Source organism: Lynx rufus, unplaced genomic scaffold (assembly GCF_022079265.1).
Source record: "Lynx rufus isolate CCGP_SWC_20201006 ecotype Redwood Valley unplaced genomic scaffold, mLynRuf1.p SCAF_8, whole genome shotgun sequence".
NCBI lineage: Eukaryota > Metazoa > Chordata > Mammalia > Carnivora > Felidae > Lynx > Lynx rufus.
In genome coordinates, this window is record NW_025814896.1 from 96,418,449 (window position 1) to 96,434,703 (window position 16,255).

Consider the following 16,255-nt stretch of genomic DNA (forward strand, 5'->3'; position numbering starts at 1 on the left):
GTTTGCCTTATTTTGTGTCTTAAATTCTACTTATGAGTGACATCATATGGTATTTGTCTTTCATACTCTCTAGGTCAATCTATGTTGTAAATGGTAAGATTTCACTCTTTTTATATAGATGACTAATATTCTATTGTGTGCATGTATATATAAACTGCATCTATTGATGGGCACTGGGGTTGCTTGCATGCCTTGGCTATTATAAACAATGCTCAAATAAGCAGAGTAGTCCATGTATCTTTTTAAATTAGTGTCCTTGTTTCATTTGGGTTAATACCCAATAGTGGAATTACTGGATATTGTAATTTAAGTTTTTGAGAAACCCCCATACTGTTTTCCACAGTGGCTGTACCAGCTTGCATTCCAACCAATACTTGTTATTTCTGGTGCCTTTGATTTTAGTGAAAGGGGTACCAGTTTTTAGGTGAAAGAAATTTTGACCGAAATTGAGAGCCTGAATTTTAGGCCCTGTAAGTTGTTGGGGAAAATATTTCATACTATTTCTTTTGTTGCCTCTCAAATTAGAGGTGTAAATATCACTTTCATAGACTAGATTACCTTCTCTATATCTCTAACTATAGCCATTTTCTTTTCTTCTTTCAGTCTTTCTCCAACCCCAATCAAGCCCAAAATGTTCTAGACATTATGAGTGTCATATATATAGGTAAAACCCCCATATTTTCTTGTACTTGTACTGAATCTTGATTTATAATTTCCTCCTTCTGAAGAGTTGAGTAGTATTAGAAAACATACTAATCTTTTGATACTTTTCTATTCCCCTTGTGAATTTCTTCATGTCTTTATTCCCTATCACATTAAAACTGATATACTGGCATTGAGAGCAAGCCAAAGTGGCGGTAACTTCAGTAAGAAGAGGTTTGGAGAAAGTCCAAATGCATGATAGCAGGGGGAACCTTTAAAGGAGAAAGTGAAGAAGAGGAAGTAGAATCCAAGAAATATAATTTTAAAAGATCATTTTGGACTCATTTAAGGAAACATGGATCACAACAATAATAAAAGCTTAAAATTGGTTATGGGCCTACCATTTGCCAGACACTTAGCTCTGAGGGCATTCTCTCATTTAATACTTAAAATCTTTAAATAAAAATGAAACAAGCACTTTCTAGGATGATTGAGGTAGAGCTAGGTTAGGTAGCTCTTTCAAAATCACATAGCCAGTATCAGTCCAAGTAGGGTTTGAACTCCAGAGCCCAAATTTTCCTTCACTATAAGGGAGGAGAATATGGAAAGGTGAGGGGAGAAGAGGAGGTCGCACCTGATATGTAAGAATATATTGGGAAAGGGGTCTAGGATCTTGAGGAGAGGCAACAAAACCGCCTGAGGAAAAAGACTGTTTATCTACAATTTACATAGCAACAAAGCTTCAACCAGCTCTTTCAAGCCCCCCCCCCCACCATGATAAGGGGAGGGTCTTGAGCTGGACGAGAGTTTACTTTCCCCAACATATAATGCCATGTAACACAACTCCTAGTGGTTGAATGTGAAGGGAAGTAAAAGAAAGTAATTATCAAAGGCCTTCTGATTATGCTTACTCACGAAGCACAGTCTTCTAGCATCCAAATCTGTGGTCCTTGACTTTTGTCTATTCTTTTCTGAATTGTTGCACATTGCATGCTGGAGCCTAGGAGACATTTCATAAGGTGTTAAATAGTCTTCATCATGTATCAATAGGTTGTCTTAGGTATGTCTCCCAGTCATGATGATAATGCTTAGGGAAATCAGTCAAAGGTAGTACTAGCTGGCTCTCCTACAGGGAAGGTGAAAAGGAGCATTAGTCCTTTGACAAGTTACAATCCAAGGTTCATACTATGTAGTGAGGACATGCTCATGATAACAGATGATAAGATCAGCAATCAATGCGTGCTATATTTATGTGACACAAAGATGATCTTTTGACCCAGGAATATCTCCCAGTCCTGTGGGTGCCTAAAAATCTATTGGCACCACTGTTGCCTAAGGTTCTTTTGTTATGTGACAACAATCCAGAGAAGGCTCTGGGTCAGGAAATCTTGAAGTATCAGAGAAGGAAGAAGCATAGAAAAAAGAGATACAGAGTCCTAGATTAACAGACATGTGTGTTCCTAACTTTCCAAGGGCCAACACCTCTTGATATTCCCACTTCTCCTTGGGATTCCAAGGTTAGCAAGAATGCCTTGTTGTGGGTTGAGGGGGAAAAAAATGTTCTGCCTTTAATAGTGAGAAAAAAATGGCTCTAAGCCATATTTAGGAAATTTGTTGACTGTAATTAAGCCTTCATGGGAGTCCCCAAGGTTTACTTACCTATAATTGAAAAAATGCAAATGAAGACAGTTAATCAGTGGACTGGCTGACTATGAAGTGCTACTACCTACCTAAATGAATTAAAAACAAAGACACAAATTTGTCCAGTTGAAAAAGTTATCTGAGAGCCAATTGGTAAATTTCTCAGCAGTGCTATGGAGATTTTTTTTTTCTTAGATGGCAGTGCTTTTCTCCTAAGGCCTTTGCCAACTTAATCTTGAGCCATTACATACAGATTTCATAACAACTGGCCTTCAGCAGTTGTAGAGCACCAGCTGCCTCCCTGGCATCATTCAAGTAGCCCTGCAGAAAAAAATAACAGACCTCTTATCCTCTACGTCGTGATTGATCCACTACTTAGACTTGTAAAACATTTGCTCTTCAAGATACCACAGTGAAATGGGAATACCCCTGGGATTAAGCCAACTCTTCAGGAGTTATCCCACAGTACTGTAGCTGTCATTTATGAAAGATCATTACGTGTTCTAATGTTACCAGGTTTGGTGCACTTTTTTCTCGGAGGATTATTGCAGCCTACCAATGGTGATCATTTCACATCAGATACCATACTTGTTAATCTATTCAGCTAATTTTTATCACCCGATTTAAAATAATCTCCCTCATACTTTGAACTTCATTTAATACTTATGTCTTCTGTTTAATGATTTCATTAATCAAACCACTCCTGTTATGGTATCAGCTATAGGAACAAGAATAAATAGACCATCATTTAGATAAAAATACTTGTCAGCAATCTGGTAGAAACAAAAAATGGTATTAAACAATTCCATTTAAATATAGAAGTAGATATATAGTACATGATGAATCTGTGTTATAAGCTGTGTCAAGTAGTTTTTAACAACTCCGTCAAAACGTGACCTCTAGGAGAAAGGAGGCAAAGAAGTTTCTTTTTCCATGCGCCTCAGCAGCTTTTGAGGGAGCAAAGTGTCGCAGCTAACTAATAATGCCTGCCAGGGCCACCATAATGATGAGGAGCAAATTCCTGCCCTATGTTCACCACTGTCACTATATTATCCAGAAGGAATGTGGTTTTGCTAACTTAGTTCACTGTTGTTTGATGAAGAGTGAGTGGACTAGAACACTGAAATGAGGGTTTACCACAAAGGAGTTGTCTTATTTGCAAGTGTGTAAACATCCATAAAGCAGGGAAAGATTTGGTTAGGCTGAACCTTTTCACCCTGCCTTTGTTTGCTTGAGTTATTTATTACCCTGGACTTGCTAGACCTTTTAAAAAGTGTTACTGATATAGACCAGGGAAGAAGTAGGCAGGTATTTCAAATGTATCACAGTTTCTAAGGAGATCAAATATCTTTTCAAAGCCTCATGGATTTTTAAAACATGAAATGTTCTTCTTGGTGGATAATAGGCTCCAATACTCTGGGTTTCTAACCTCCCATTCATTAACAGCAAAGCAGACTTGTAGCAAAGGTGGGTTTTTGTTTTTTTGTTTTTTCTTCCTGCAAGCAATTTGTGACTCCTTTTGGGGCGATAACTGTTTAAATATAAATAAATGACCAGCTCCAGTAGAATGATTCCAGTTTTCTCAAAGTGTTTACTTTCAATTTATTGTCAGTTCTCTCATTACAACTTTCTTCCTGCAAAACACTATCCCCGGCCTGATCATGTATAGTATAGTCCCATTAAAATACTTCTTAGATATGAATACTATGTTATTTCCACTAAAATATCTTGCAAGAGGCTAAAATGGACTCTATCCATATTTGCAGAACCATTTTTGCATTCTCAAAATCATTAGCACTATCACATCTGACTTGAGAAGACATAAATAGCCTAGGTCCAAATGGTCCTGGGTTCCCTGCCCCAGGCATTTCTGAGGTAATTAAGTAATGTTCCTTCATTTTTATACATCAAAATTATCTTGAAATGAATTTGGTTTCTTTTATTCTGTTTAGTTTAGCCAGTAGTCCCATGTCATTTGCATTATTTTTAAGCCAAGGACAGATTGCTTGGTACTGGAGATTTCCATGAATTACCATTTATGGTTTATTTATTTATTTATTTTTTGGTAAAAATCAGATTTTTTGAAAATAGATTTGTTTCCAGACTATATTTCTATCTCTGTATACAATCTTAAAATGGATTAATGCAGAACACATAGTGAAACCCTAATTTTCTTCTGTAATTATATATCTGGCCCTCATAAATTAACATCCTAAGACATTTCCTGTGTCATATATATTTAACTGTGTTTCCCTCCACCTCTTTTACATTACTTTGGACTTTTGACAATGCTGTATGTGTTTTTAAAGGTAGATATTAAGTCTAAATTGCATTTATTTCATCGCTGGATGGCCCCAGGAAGCTCACCATTATTTTCAAGGGTGAAGGATTGCTAATTAACAGAAAGTAGCCTTGGTTGTCAAGGGAATAGTTAAGATACTCCTTGATGACGTTAGGTTTGATCCTGAAAGTATAATGCTGAGAAAAATTTTGGATGTATTGCGCTTATGGGTCAGAGAAAATATCGATTCAGTATTTCATTCAGCATTTTATTCTCCGTTTATGAAAACACTAAATAATGAATATGAAGGGAAGAAGAAATCAGAAATTGACATAAATACCTATAGGATGCAGAGCACTGTTCATGAAATAACTGGGAAGACCAATATAAAGAAAACATGTGGTTTCTTAAAGTTTCATTCTCATAATTTCAACTGTATGTCCCTTTGATAACTTCACTGACATGTAACACAGATGCCTCAAATTCAGAATGTCCAGAGTTAATATTGTAGCACCTCCACTTTCCTCTTATTTCTATCATCTGGGTTAAGAGCGTCAATATATACCCAGGTATATTAACTAGGAATTCCAAAGTTTCCTTTCTTATCACTCAACCATCTAGTCACCAATAGCCACATATTTAATCCATTAAAATGAGTTTAGGATATCACCCCCACAATGACAATTTTCCTACCCTATTTTGTCTCTCTCCCTTTAGCACCGTACATCCTAGTAGACCACTTATCAGAGAGCATTAAACCTTGTGGTTTGTGTGTCTGTGTATGTATATCCAACACAAGCACAGTGGTCGGCACAAAATATATAGTAAGTAGCTAAAGAAATACTTAGATGAATAACTGTGCAGGTAGAAGGATGGAGGAATAGATTAAAAGAATAAATGAAAATTCAGCATTTCCAGAAATGTAGATGCACTTTCAATGGAGAGTTTGAGTCACACAGTTACATTTGTGTCAAAGTCTATGTGTTTTGAAACTGAACAACTCTTGCAAGGTATAACCCCCATATTCAGTAAATGGTGTAAAATTTACAACATGGGGTTTTAGAAATCTTCTTACAGATGATGCTGTAAATTTTAAGCATCATTGAAAGTACTTTTTGTGAAAATATTCATCTTTTTTTTTTTTTTAAGTTTATGTATTTTGAGAGTTGGTGAGTCGGGGAGGGGCAGAGAGGGAGGGAGACAGAGAATCCCAAGCAGGCTCCGCACTGTCAGCCCGGAGCCTGACTTGATTCAAACTCACAAAACTGTGAGATCATGACCTGAGCCAAAATAGAGTCAGACACTTAACCAAATGAGTCACCCAGGTGCCCTTGACAATCTTTATCTTTGACATAAGGAATTAGACAACACAAATATCAATCGATGGAAGAATCAATTCAGGAACGTCTTCCCTCTTTCTCTATGTTCAAATCACAAAATGAGAATGGTGTAGGAAAAAAGAGAAATCTATTAGAATTTGAGTGGGGTTAAGAAGAAAAGACTAGTACAGAGGCAGAAAAAGAGCTAGAAAAACCCTATAGAAATGGCTATGAAACAGCTCCCCCACCCTTATTTGCTTTTCATGACTGTAATAGAACAAGATGTGAGGAAACATCTGTTACGTTTTTAAAATAGTACTTTGATATTTTTTAAAAAATGACAGAATTAGGAGAAGCCTGGTTCTGTGGTTAGGGACAGCAGACATGTATGAGATTAAATGGGGAGAATTAATTATTCTAGCATAGGTTGATAGAATGTGATAGATTGTGGCTTCATCTGCCATGCATGGCTCTGGGAAGTGACATCAAGCAATGGTTAGCCATGGACTCTGTAGTTAGGCTGTATGGGCTTATGTCTTGGCTTTACCACCTAGCTGCAATGTGATATTTGGCAAGCTGTAAGGCCCCTCTGCAGCCCAACTAGGCATAATAGTATTACATTCAATCTCACAACCATCCCTGAAACAGGTAAGAAAGGAAACTGAGGGGGCTCAGACAGAGACTCACACATAGTCATATTTTTAAAATTAACTGAAAATCAGGCCACTTCTCCTAGACTAGATCTAGGGACTGAATGGAATGTCCAATATGAATAAAAAGACTCAAGCAGGAAAAGATACAAGTCTGGGTTTTACTCAGAGTTTAAGCAGTACATATTAAGGAATGTATTAGCTAACTTGAGGAACGGTGGAAATCCAGTCCACTTTAAGGCTGTTATAAAGCTAGGAACATCAGCCCTGGTAAAGGCTTAGAGCACGAAAGTTACTGAGCTCCATCTAATAGTACAACCAGGCCTTAAAACTGTGTAGTGAATGTGCTTCGGAGAAACTAAGCAAGTATAAGAGAAACCTGCAGGAATCAGGTTTCAGTCACTGGTGCCATGAGGGTGAATCCAAGCAAGGAATATGCCCAAAAGCCAGGACTGAGAAAGGCTGAGCACTGGGCAGGAGCACAACTGAGGCCAGGAGATCTAGTCACAAAGAATTCAGGCTTCAAGGTGACACTAAGAGTAAAAAGTGAAATGGTCGCTCTCACCAGACTCAGTCATGATTTGCATAGAATGGTTTCAAGTTTAAGGACAGGCTTCCACCCAAACAGAGTTAATAATTGAGATAGGTTCATTTTGAATGATAAGGTAGTCACTGAAAAACAAGACCCGAAAATTAAATAGTGGTTCAGGTGGTAAGTTTTGGAGGAAAACAGAGGTCCTGACCCCTACTTTTTGCCCATTACTTCAGCAGCAATTTTATTACCTCACTAAACGTTCTATCATTCCTACTTCAAGGACTTTTGGAACTTAAACCATGCAGTTTAATTAAAAGGACAAATGCAAGGTCAGACACCTCCTAAGTAGCCAATTAGTATTGCTTGTTAGGACTTCATTTGTCCATATTCATTTACATACCTTGTCTGAAATGCCATAGTTACAGTACAAATCACAAAACAGAATACAGTTATATTAACTAAGTTTTCCTAAGCCTTGTATTAAAAAATTCTTACCATGTAGCCTTAGTCTTTTTAGTGTACTTTCTTTAGAAAGTGAATTTTTAACAAAACATGCCAGTTGGAAACCAGGTCTCAGTACTATTTTGGACAAGCATAAAGGAGAGCCATTTTTAAATAAAACAAATTCTGATTGTGCCAACAGTGATCTGTCATTAAAATGGGTACAGGGGAATGGCCAAAGTTATCCTTTGGGAATTCAAGTTTTAAAAAACAGTTTCTTATAATTTTAGGTTGGGAGTATTGTCTAGCAGTATAATTTGTTCAGGTTTAGCTGACCAGGTTCCTCACTCACTAGCTTACCCCTTGCCACAAATCAGTATCCGCCCTACCAGATAGCTTGAATGAAATCATTGGCTTTATATTTCAGAGCTGTCTCACTCTCAATCAATGTATTAGGTTTATTTACAGGATTCCTGCATCAGGCTGGGAGAGCAAAGGGGTTCTGAAGAAGAGACAGGCTATCATATTTTTGCTGCAGAATTAGACACCATCTTTCTGAAAATGGAATCTGTGGTAAAAATTTCCAAATTACTTGTAATTCTTCTCTTTGGATCCACTCAATTATCCCAAGATTTGCTTTCAGAGAACCATTTAATAATGCAATAGATGCATCTTGTCTTATTCTACTTCTACTAATTCTATTGCTCAGAAGCAAATCAACAGAACTGTCCCTGATACCATTCTCCCCTCTCTTTACCCATGGTACACAACAGAATTAACTCACTTTATGAATGACTCTTACTCATTTTTGAAACCTGACAGACTTATAGGAAACTGCCAATTGGCCAAGGGGTATGTTATCTAGCTTCTAAAGAAACTGTGACTGATCTAATTGTCCCAACATTTGCTCTCTAGCTCTTTCTTCATTATTTACACTTCTACCTGGGGGTATAATGGAAAAGATGAAAAAGTCAAATTCAGCCATGTAATTGGCCCTGGTATTACCAAACTCGTGTATGAGCAAAGTCCTGAAATCACTGGATGAAATAAACCTTCAGATAGTCCTTGGGTTTCATTAATCTAGTGGTTCTCAATCTCTAGCATGCATCAGCATCCCCTGGATCACACATTTTTGATTCATGAAGTCTGAGAGTGGCCTAACAGGTTTCCAGGTGATACTGATACTGCTGGTTCATAGATTATACTCAGAGAATCACTGTACTAATCCGTGCTTGGCTTCTCTTCTATTAACATGAATAATCTAGAATTTGCTTTTCCTGAGCTAGCTTTCAAAATCTGTGCTCTATAAATTAAACATTATGGGATAAGCAGTCATTTTGGTATATGTGCACGTTGTACAGTGTAATAGATGTGGTAAAGTAGTTACTTTATGCATTTGGTTGATTTAATTCACAAAGCAGTCAATTATCTATTTGCTGAATCATGGCTGTAAGCCACAACTCTGTTTCTTTATATTGTGGGGTCAATGTAATAATGACCTTTAATCTGTTTTGTTTTGTTTTTTAATAGTGAGACCTCAACTCTATGGTATTACAAGGAATTCATGCATAGAAAGAACCTTCCATTGTTTTCCCCAATGATCTGACTTTATGAGCTGCTTTGGTGACGGGAGTACTGAGAGCTCATTTGTCAAAAAAAAAAAAAAAATTTAAGTTTAGCATCACATTTATTTAGCTCTAATCAATATATGGGCCAGAGAACAGCCTGAGCAACAGCACCACAGAGGCCTTAGATGTAACTTCTAATGTGTCCAGTCACTGCATGGGATGTACTGTGGTCACAAAAAATGGCAAGAAGTTAAAGTGAGAGCAGGTCACATCACATAGGGGAACCACAGAGTGTTAGGTCCCTTAGCTTAAAAACTTTGCTAATCACCTTGCACCGAGAAGGTTGTATATATCTAACTCCCATTTGCTAATGCAGCTATAGCCCATCAATCTCAATGAGGAGAAACATTCTTGCAATTCTTCATTTAACTGCAATGGATACATTTCCTTAGCCAACTGTTAATTCTTTCCTTTTACTAGGTCGCTTGTAAAATCCTGGCTGAAAGGGAGTCTGGGAAATGTAGTTTTGAACTTTTCCAGCATATATAGTCCAGGAAGTGAAGCAGGTTGAAACAGATATTGAATGCTTTTGTATACAATATATACCACACTGCCAAACTGGTTAAAGACAGAAAAGAGGTGAAATAAAAACATACCTGGTCTTAGAGTCTAACGATGAGCTTCTAAACCTACTCTAAGTTGTGACTTGTAGTATTTTAAAAGTTATCCTACCCAACCAACAGTGTGGCATTATGGTACAGTCTTTAAGGACTTCATCACTTAAGCAAGTATAAACTTGTGAACATTATAAGACCTCTACATGCACCAGCTCTCTCATCATAAAATGCAGTGACAATAACTGCTCCCTCTAGGGTGCTTGTGAGTTAAATGGGGAAATACAAAGTTCTTAAAATAGTTTGCCACAGAGTGAGCATCAATATTTCATTAGCATGTGGCTATAAGGGTCTTACTGAATGCTCTCTGACCTACAAGAACCTAACATAATTATTTTTGTAGGAGGAATGTTCAAGACCTGAAAATAGTTAAATAAATATTCAAGCCCAACGAATATCTCATGAAAGGCAGTGCAGCATGGCTATGTCTCTCTGCTTAGCTGCCTGCATCCCTATGAATCTTGAGCTCAAGCTCTAGAAATGCTCTATAAAAATATACTTCCACTGGAACAGCCATACAACTGAGATGTAACCCTGAATACCCTTTTATTCTGCAGTTCCTGCCAAATGCCTTTTAAACATTTGAGTAATTGTCACTGTTACCAATCAGCCTAATGTAATAACATGAGATGTTCCACTTTGGAAAACTTGTTACATTGGGATTCTTACATGCTAAAAAGAGCTTGGGCTTTCCAGGTATTGGAGTTTTAGAAAGCTGTGCCTTATAGAGTACCCTCTTTTTTTTAATCTTTTTACCTTGGGGTTAAGTATAGAAGAGAATGACTTCTTTGTAGTTTGTTCACTTTGTCACGTAATAATTTTCTCTTTTTGGTCAATATTGAATATTTGCACAAGCACAACACTGTTTGAACTGTGCAGCTACACCGCCATCTTGTGAATGATGTGCTGTGACTAACCCAGATGTATTTCTTTGTCCTCCCACTTTAGCTGGACAGTGCCACATCACTCATCCAGGCAGCTAAAAACCTGATGAATGCTGTTGTCCTCACAGTGAAAGCATCCTATGTGGCCTCAACCAAATACCAGAAGGTCTATGGGACAGCAGCTGTCAACTCACCGGTTGTGTCTTGGAAGATGAAGGCTCCAGAGAAGAAGCCCCTTGTGAAGAGAGAAAAGCCTGAAGAATTCCAGACACGAGTTAGACGAGGTTCCCAGAAGAAACACATTTCGCCTGTACAGGCTTTAAGTGAATTCAAAGCAATGGATTCATTCTAGGACGATAGGCTTTAATAAAGAAAGCATTTTCCCCTTTCCTTTTCTTTTTAATCCCATTTTTGTATGCATACCTGCTGACTCGTATGCCTCTGGCATGGGGTAATTAAGGGAGCAGTGTCTGTTTGCATGTAAGATAAGATGTGATCAATACTACTGATTCATCAGTAGCCAGGGAGGGAACAGGGACTACCTGTCCTGAGGTGGCACAGAGCTGTCCTTTGCAACATTCTCATAAAATTGGGCAAAGAGTTCGCATCGCAATGTTTATGGGAGTGGGTGGGATGGGGATAATAAACTTAATTCTACAAAAGCAAACTCTAATGCATGCAAGAATCATTAGGTTGGCAGGTATCTTAATAAGTGAAAAATCTGGAAGTGTAATGGTAGAACATAAAGCTTGTATTGCTTCTGTTTCAGTGCAAAAATGTACTAGCCAATACGCTCAAGTGTGTGGCCCACAAATTGAACAATTTAACTTTGAAGTCACATCCATGATATTATGTGGATTTTTTACTAAGGAGAAACTAACTCATCCAGCCAAAATGTCTCTTTTAATCTGTATTCTATTCTTTCTCTCGTAGTACTGCCATTACTAGTGCTCATATTTTCAATTTTTCCCCCTTTGCTGAAAATAAACACTTATTTGAGACAATTCTAATCCTTCTGGGAGCACTGGAAGCACAATATGGTGATAATTCTTTTCCTTTAAAAAATGTGAACTATGGTATCGCTAGAAATAGGAGGCCCAGTGGTGGAATGTTAGAAGAATGGAAACTGACGACGTGTGAAGGTTTAGAGGCAAATACATAGGTGTAGCTTGGAGTGCTGGTATCTAATATGCCATTGTATCCACTAACTCAAAATAAACACATATAATCTGGACATCTGAAGAATGCTTCTTTTTTTAATGCATACTTAATAAAAGAAATGCATTTTGGTTTTTAGAAATTGGAGGTAAAAGGGTGATATCTCTGCGTCATCTCTACAGTCTAGAAATTGTTTTGGTTTTTATTTCATGTTTTCCTACTTGTTTTTTATTCACTTTCAAATAATCTAAAAGGACAGTGTCATGTCTGAGACTTATCTGGGCCATATTCAGCCCTGGGATAAACTTAAGAAACATAATGTGTTCTCAAAAACTGGAAAAAGTCGAGGTTTGTAGGGAGGCTCATTAATTACAAAATATTTCAATTTTGAAAAGAAGGCCTCTGTCCCATTAGCAAGGAAAAGTTGGTTGTAGTCTTTCAGCTATGGCTTGAGAAGTGAGGAAAAAAAAAACCCTAAATGTTCATCTGAGTGCCCAAAACTCCTTCGTTTGAATGATCCATACAGGTTAGCGTATTACATTATGTCTCCAGAACACTTCGGGTAAAATAAGGTGTGTTTCTTAGCAACATGATAATGCATCGGGAGTCATGGACACATATGCTGTGTTATTTTAGGTGCAGGGTCCTAAAGAGAAGAGACCTAGGAGTTGGGGAAGGAGAGAAGCTTAGTTAAAATTTTATTAAGATATGATCCTACTCACCATCTGGACTCAAAATGATGTATCACAATCAATGCTGTAGACGGTTTTCAACACTAATTATTATACAGCTATTTCAATTAGACTGCCCCCTTAATTTGCATACACATTGAGAGAGGCACTCATCGGCACTCATTCCTTCACACGTATTTATGGAATGACTTCTTGGAGCCAGGTCCTAAGCTGAACCTACCACCCAGTGAACTTATTGGCATCCTTCCTTATTAAGATTTGAATATGGCATCACTTTCCAGTTTTGTGCATTATTCTACTATGATTTAACAGGTTGAAGGAAGTAAATATTCTTCAGACCAGCCAAGAAACTTAAAATCAGAGACTCCTTGACAAATCCTAAAATATATTCGGCAGGCATTAGAGAAACATAGAGAATGCCTTTGACTTTATTCTATAAATTTTAAGTGTTTTAATACATGATTATGAACAACGTTTATGTGTGTGTGTTTTCTGGAAATCAGTCCTTAATTTTTAGTTATTTTGTCAGTGCTCCCTGAGTAAACATCATCATTATCCACCATTGTTCTTATGATCAAGGAGAGTACCTACTCAATAAGTTAATATAGACACTTTGAGAGCACTACAACAATGAAAATATTTATTGTTTGTTTCCTTGCCTTAAGAAACATAAGTCTAATTGATATGATATATAGAGAAACGAGAACTTTAAGTAAATATGCCAAGAAACCACTATGTGCCAAATGAATGGGATAAATTGGTAACTACTCAAAAAATGAAAACACATTGAGTACTAAATTATTTGGGGAAGGATTAATGGAAGAGGTATGAGTAAACAATAAATATATTCTAAATGAGTGAAAGATATAAAAAATTTGGTGATGACTGGGGTGGAAATTCAAGAAAACGCATACCTCAAGGTCTGGAGACCAGCAAAGTTGCAGGAAACATGAGCTTCATGTTGGGACTAGTGGGAAATAAATGTGGAGATGTGGTACAAGGCTAAACTAGAGAGGGTCATGAAGGAATGTGACCATTATCCAACAGGTAATTGGAAAAACAGGAAGGTTTTTTTGTTTTGTTTTGTTTTGTTTTGTTTTGTTAGAGAGCAAGCATGTGCAAGCTGGGAAAGTGCAGAGGGAGAGAGAGAGCAACCTAAGCAGGCTCTATGCCCAGCACAGAGCCTGATGTGGGGCTCGATCTCACAACACTGAGATTATGATCTGAGCTGAAATCATGAGACATTCAACCAACTGAACAACCCAGATGCTCCAAGTAATACAGAGTCTCTAAGTGGGGTGATGATACACACAAAGCAGTGCCTTCATAAGATGTAACTGATAATATGAGGGATATGAAGGCTGAAAGGGACTGAAGTTAGGTGGGACAACTGTGGTAGAACTAAAAGAACGATTTGCAGTTACATCTTGAATAACTAGATGTGGGGTAAGAGAATGATTAAAGTATATAATTTATTCAGGGAGACTAAAGAGTCAGAAAACTGAAAATTATCTACAAAGTATAAACATAAGCTAGAAAAAAACTGAATATATGGTACATTTGAGGAAACATGGTTCTTAATCCCAAACAAATGGAGTTACTTGGGGTATTTGCTACAGAAATTGCATTTTAGAATGCATGAGGATAGATATTCCTGATGGGAGGAAACTAAATAAATCTCAATTTCCTTTGACTCTCTGTTCAAGGATTGATGGTTCAAAAGATAAAATTCTTATAATCTTTAAGGACATAAAATAACCAGGGAAACATAGGTTATCTACAGATCTGTAGTTTCTTTTCATTAAGTGTTCAAGAATATGATGTCAACTTTATTTTTAGAAGTTTTATAAACAATAAGGTCATGCTTTTAGCCCAGGGAGAAATAGCCTATATAAGTGGCATCATCATGGTCATCAATTTTTTAGCATAAGTAATATGGCACTTTGCAGACGCTTGAGGTATAAAGATCTATAAAGTACTGTATATAGTTGAATCATCAAGCAAAATAAGCACTTAGAAATACTGTGACAATAAACTGTCATCTCTAAATTTGCCAGTAATAGATTATAAGTCATTTGATGTTTATTGCTGTGTCATTACATATTAACCAAGTGAAAGGGGTCAGTATTTACTCGTCATCTAGAGGATTTTTAAAGGTAACAAGAGGAAGTGAATTACCTACTGAAGGCTGTTAGTAATAATATATTTTTTAAATACACTAGTGCTGAGGAGTGCCATCAGTAAGATGGTGGACTAGGATACTCTAGGCCCTTGTTTCCAAATGGAAACCCAAAGTAAATAACATACTGACCACAGTATCTTTGTGGTAGCTCTAGAAACTAGTTAAGGATTTGTAGCGACCAAGCAAATGTCAACCAACAAGAAGTCACATTCCATAGGGAAAGAAATTTTGGAGTGTTATTGCTCACCCGTGCCCTGCCTCTTCCCTTGCACAGCATGGTCAGTGGAAAGTTGTCCAGTTCCTAGTTCCTCCCATGCAATAGAAGGGAAAAGTGAAACTTGTTTGCATTGCTCTGGCCATTTAGGCCTTTCTGAGGAACTGGTTCCTGTTTTGCTTCACTTGGAGCACTGGTGGAAATGGGGCATATTTGGATATCAGGTTGGAAGCCACTGAAAGCAGTGGAAGTCACCATGGCCATGTAAGAGCTACAGGGAGACTGCAGGCGTGTAGCCTCCTAGAGACAAGAAATTATGGGCAGAGGAATACAATAGAACATCTAAGACCTTGAAGTCAGCCACGTATAGGGAAGGGCTTTGGGGGGGGTGGTGCACACACACAGGCTCAGGGAACAAGCCTGCTTAGAAATGCTTGATAAGACCATAAGCCTTCCTTCCAGGTTGATTAATGAAGGTCTTTTCCTTCACAGAGCCAATAAATAAAGGCTTGAAAAGCCCCCCCCCCCCTTTTTTTATTACCACTTATATGTTGCCTACAAGTGACTCACATTACATCTAAGCAAACACACAGGTTGAAAGTGAAAAGATGTTGGCGGGGAGGAAATCCATATACATATACATAATAATCAAAAGAAACTAGGGGTGGTTATTCTAATATCAAACAAAATATACATTAATTCACAGAGTTGTTGCTAAATACAAAGGACACTATGTGATAATTAAAAGGTCAATGCCAGAGAGATATAAACATTCGTGCACCAAACATCAAAGCTCCTAAGGCAAGCACTGACAGGATTAAAGAAATAGCCATAGAGTAATAGTAGGAAACCTTGATACCCCACCTTCAATAATGGGTAGAACAACCAGACAGAAAATCAAGAAGGAAATAGAAAACTTGAACAACACTATAGACCAATTGGACCTAACAGACATTTGCAGAACACTCCACCCAACCTCAAGTGCACATGGAACATTCTCCAGGAACTGGCAAATAAGTTTTAATTAATTTTAAAAGACTGAAATTATACAAGGTATTTTTTTCTGATCACAATGGAATGAAACTAGAACAGCAGAGAGAATACAAAAATCCTAAAATGTGTGGAAATTAAACAACAAACAACCAAATTGTCAAAAAATATCACAAGGGAAATTAAAAAAAATACATTAAGACAAAAAAATTAAACATGTCAAAACTTAAAACTTATGGGATGAAGTAAAAACTGTGCCAAAGTGTAAATTTATAGTTCTAAATAAGTTCAGTAAAATAAAATCTTACATCAACAACCTAAATTTATACCTCAACTGAGGCACCTGGGTGGCTCAGTCAGTTGTGTCTGACTTCAGCTCAGGTC

The 16,255-nt window shown here is 37.3% G+C and overlaps 1 protein-coding gene across 7 annotated transcripts in view; it reads left to right on the forward strand.

Moving 5' to 3' along the window:
• Positions 1-11,241, forward strand: part of CTNNA2 (catenin alpha 2) — a 966,176-nt gene extending 954,935 nt beyond the window's left edge. For 5 of the 7 annotated variants that reach the window (XM_047068620.1, XM_047068619.1, XM_047068621.1 and 2 more), the window contains one exon: positions 10,700-11,241. In XM_047068620.1, the coding sequence (XP_046924576.1) occupies positions 10,700-10,987 (288 nt within the window). In that variant the 3' untranslated portion in view covers positions 10,988-11,241. Of the gene's footprint in view, positions 1-7,965; positions 8,083-10,699 lie in introns of all 7 variants that reach the window. The other 2 variants (XM_047068618.1, XM_047068622.1) reach the window with 2 other exon arrangements.
• Positions 11,242-16,255: the final 5,014 nt, after the last annotated feature.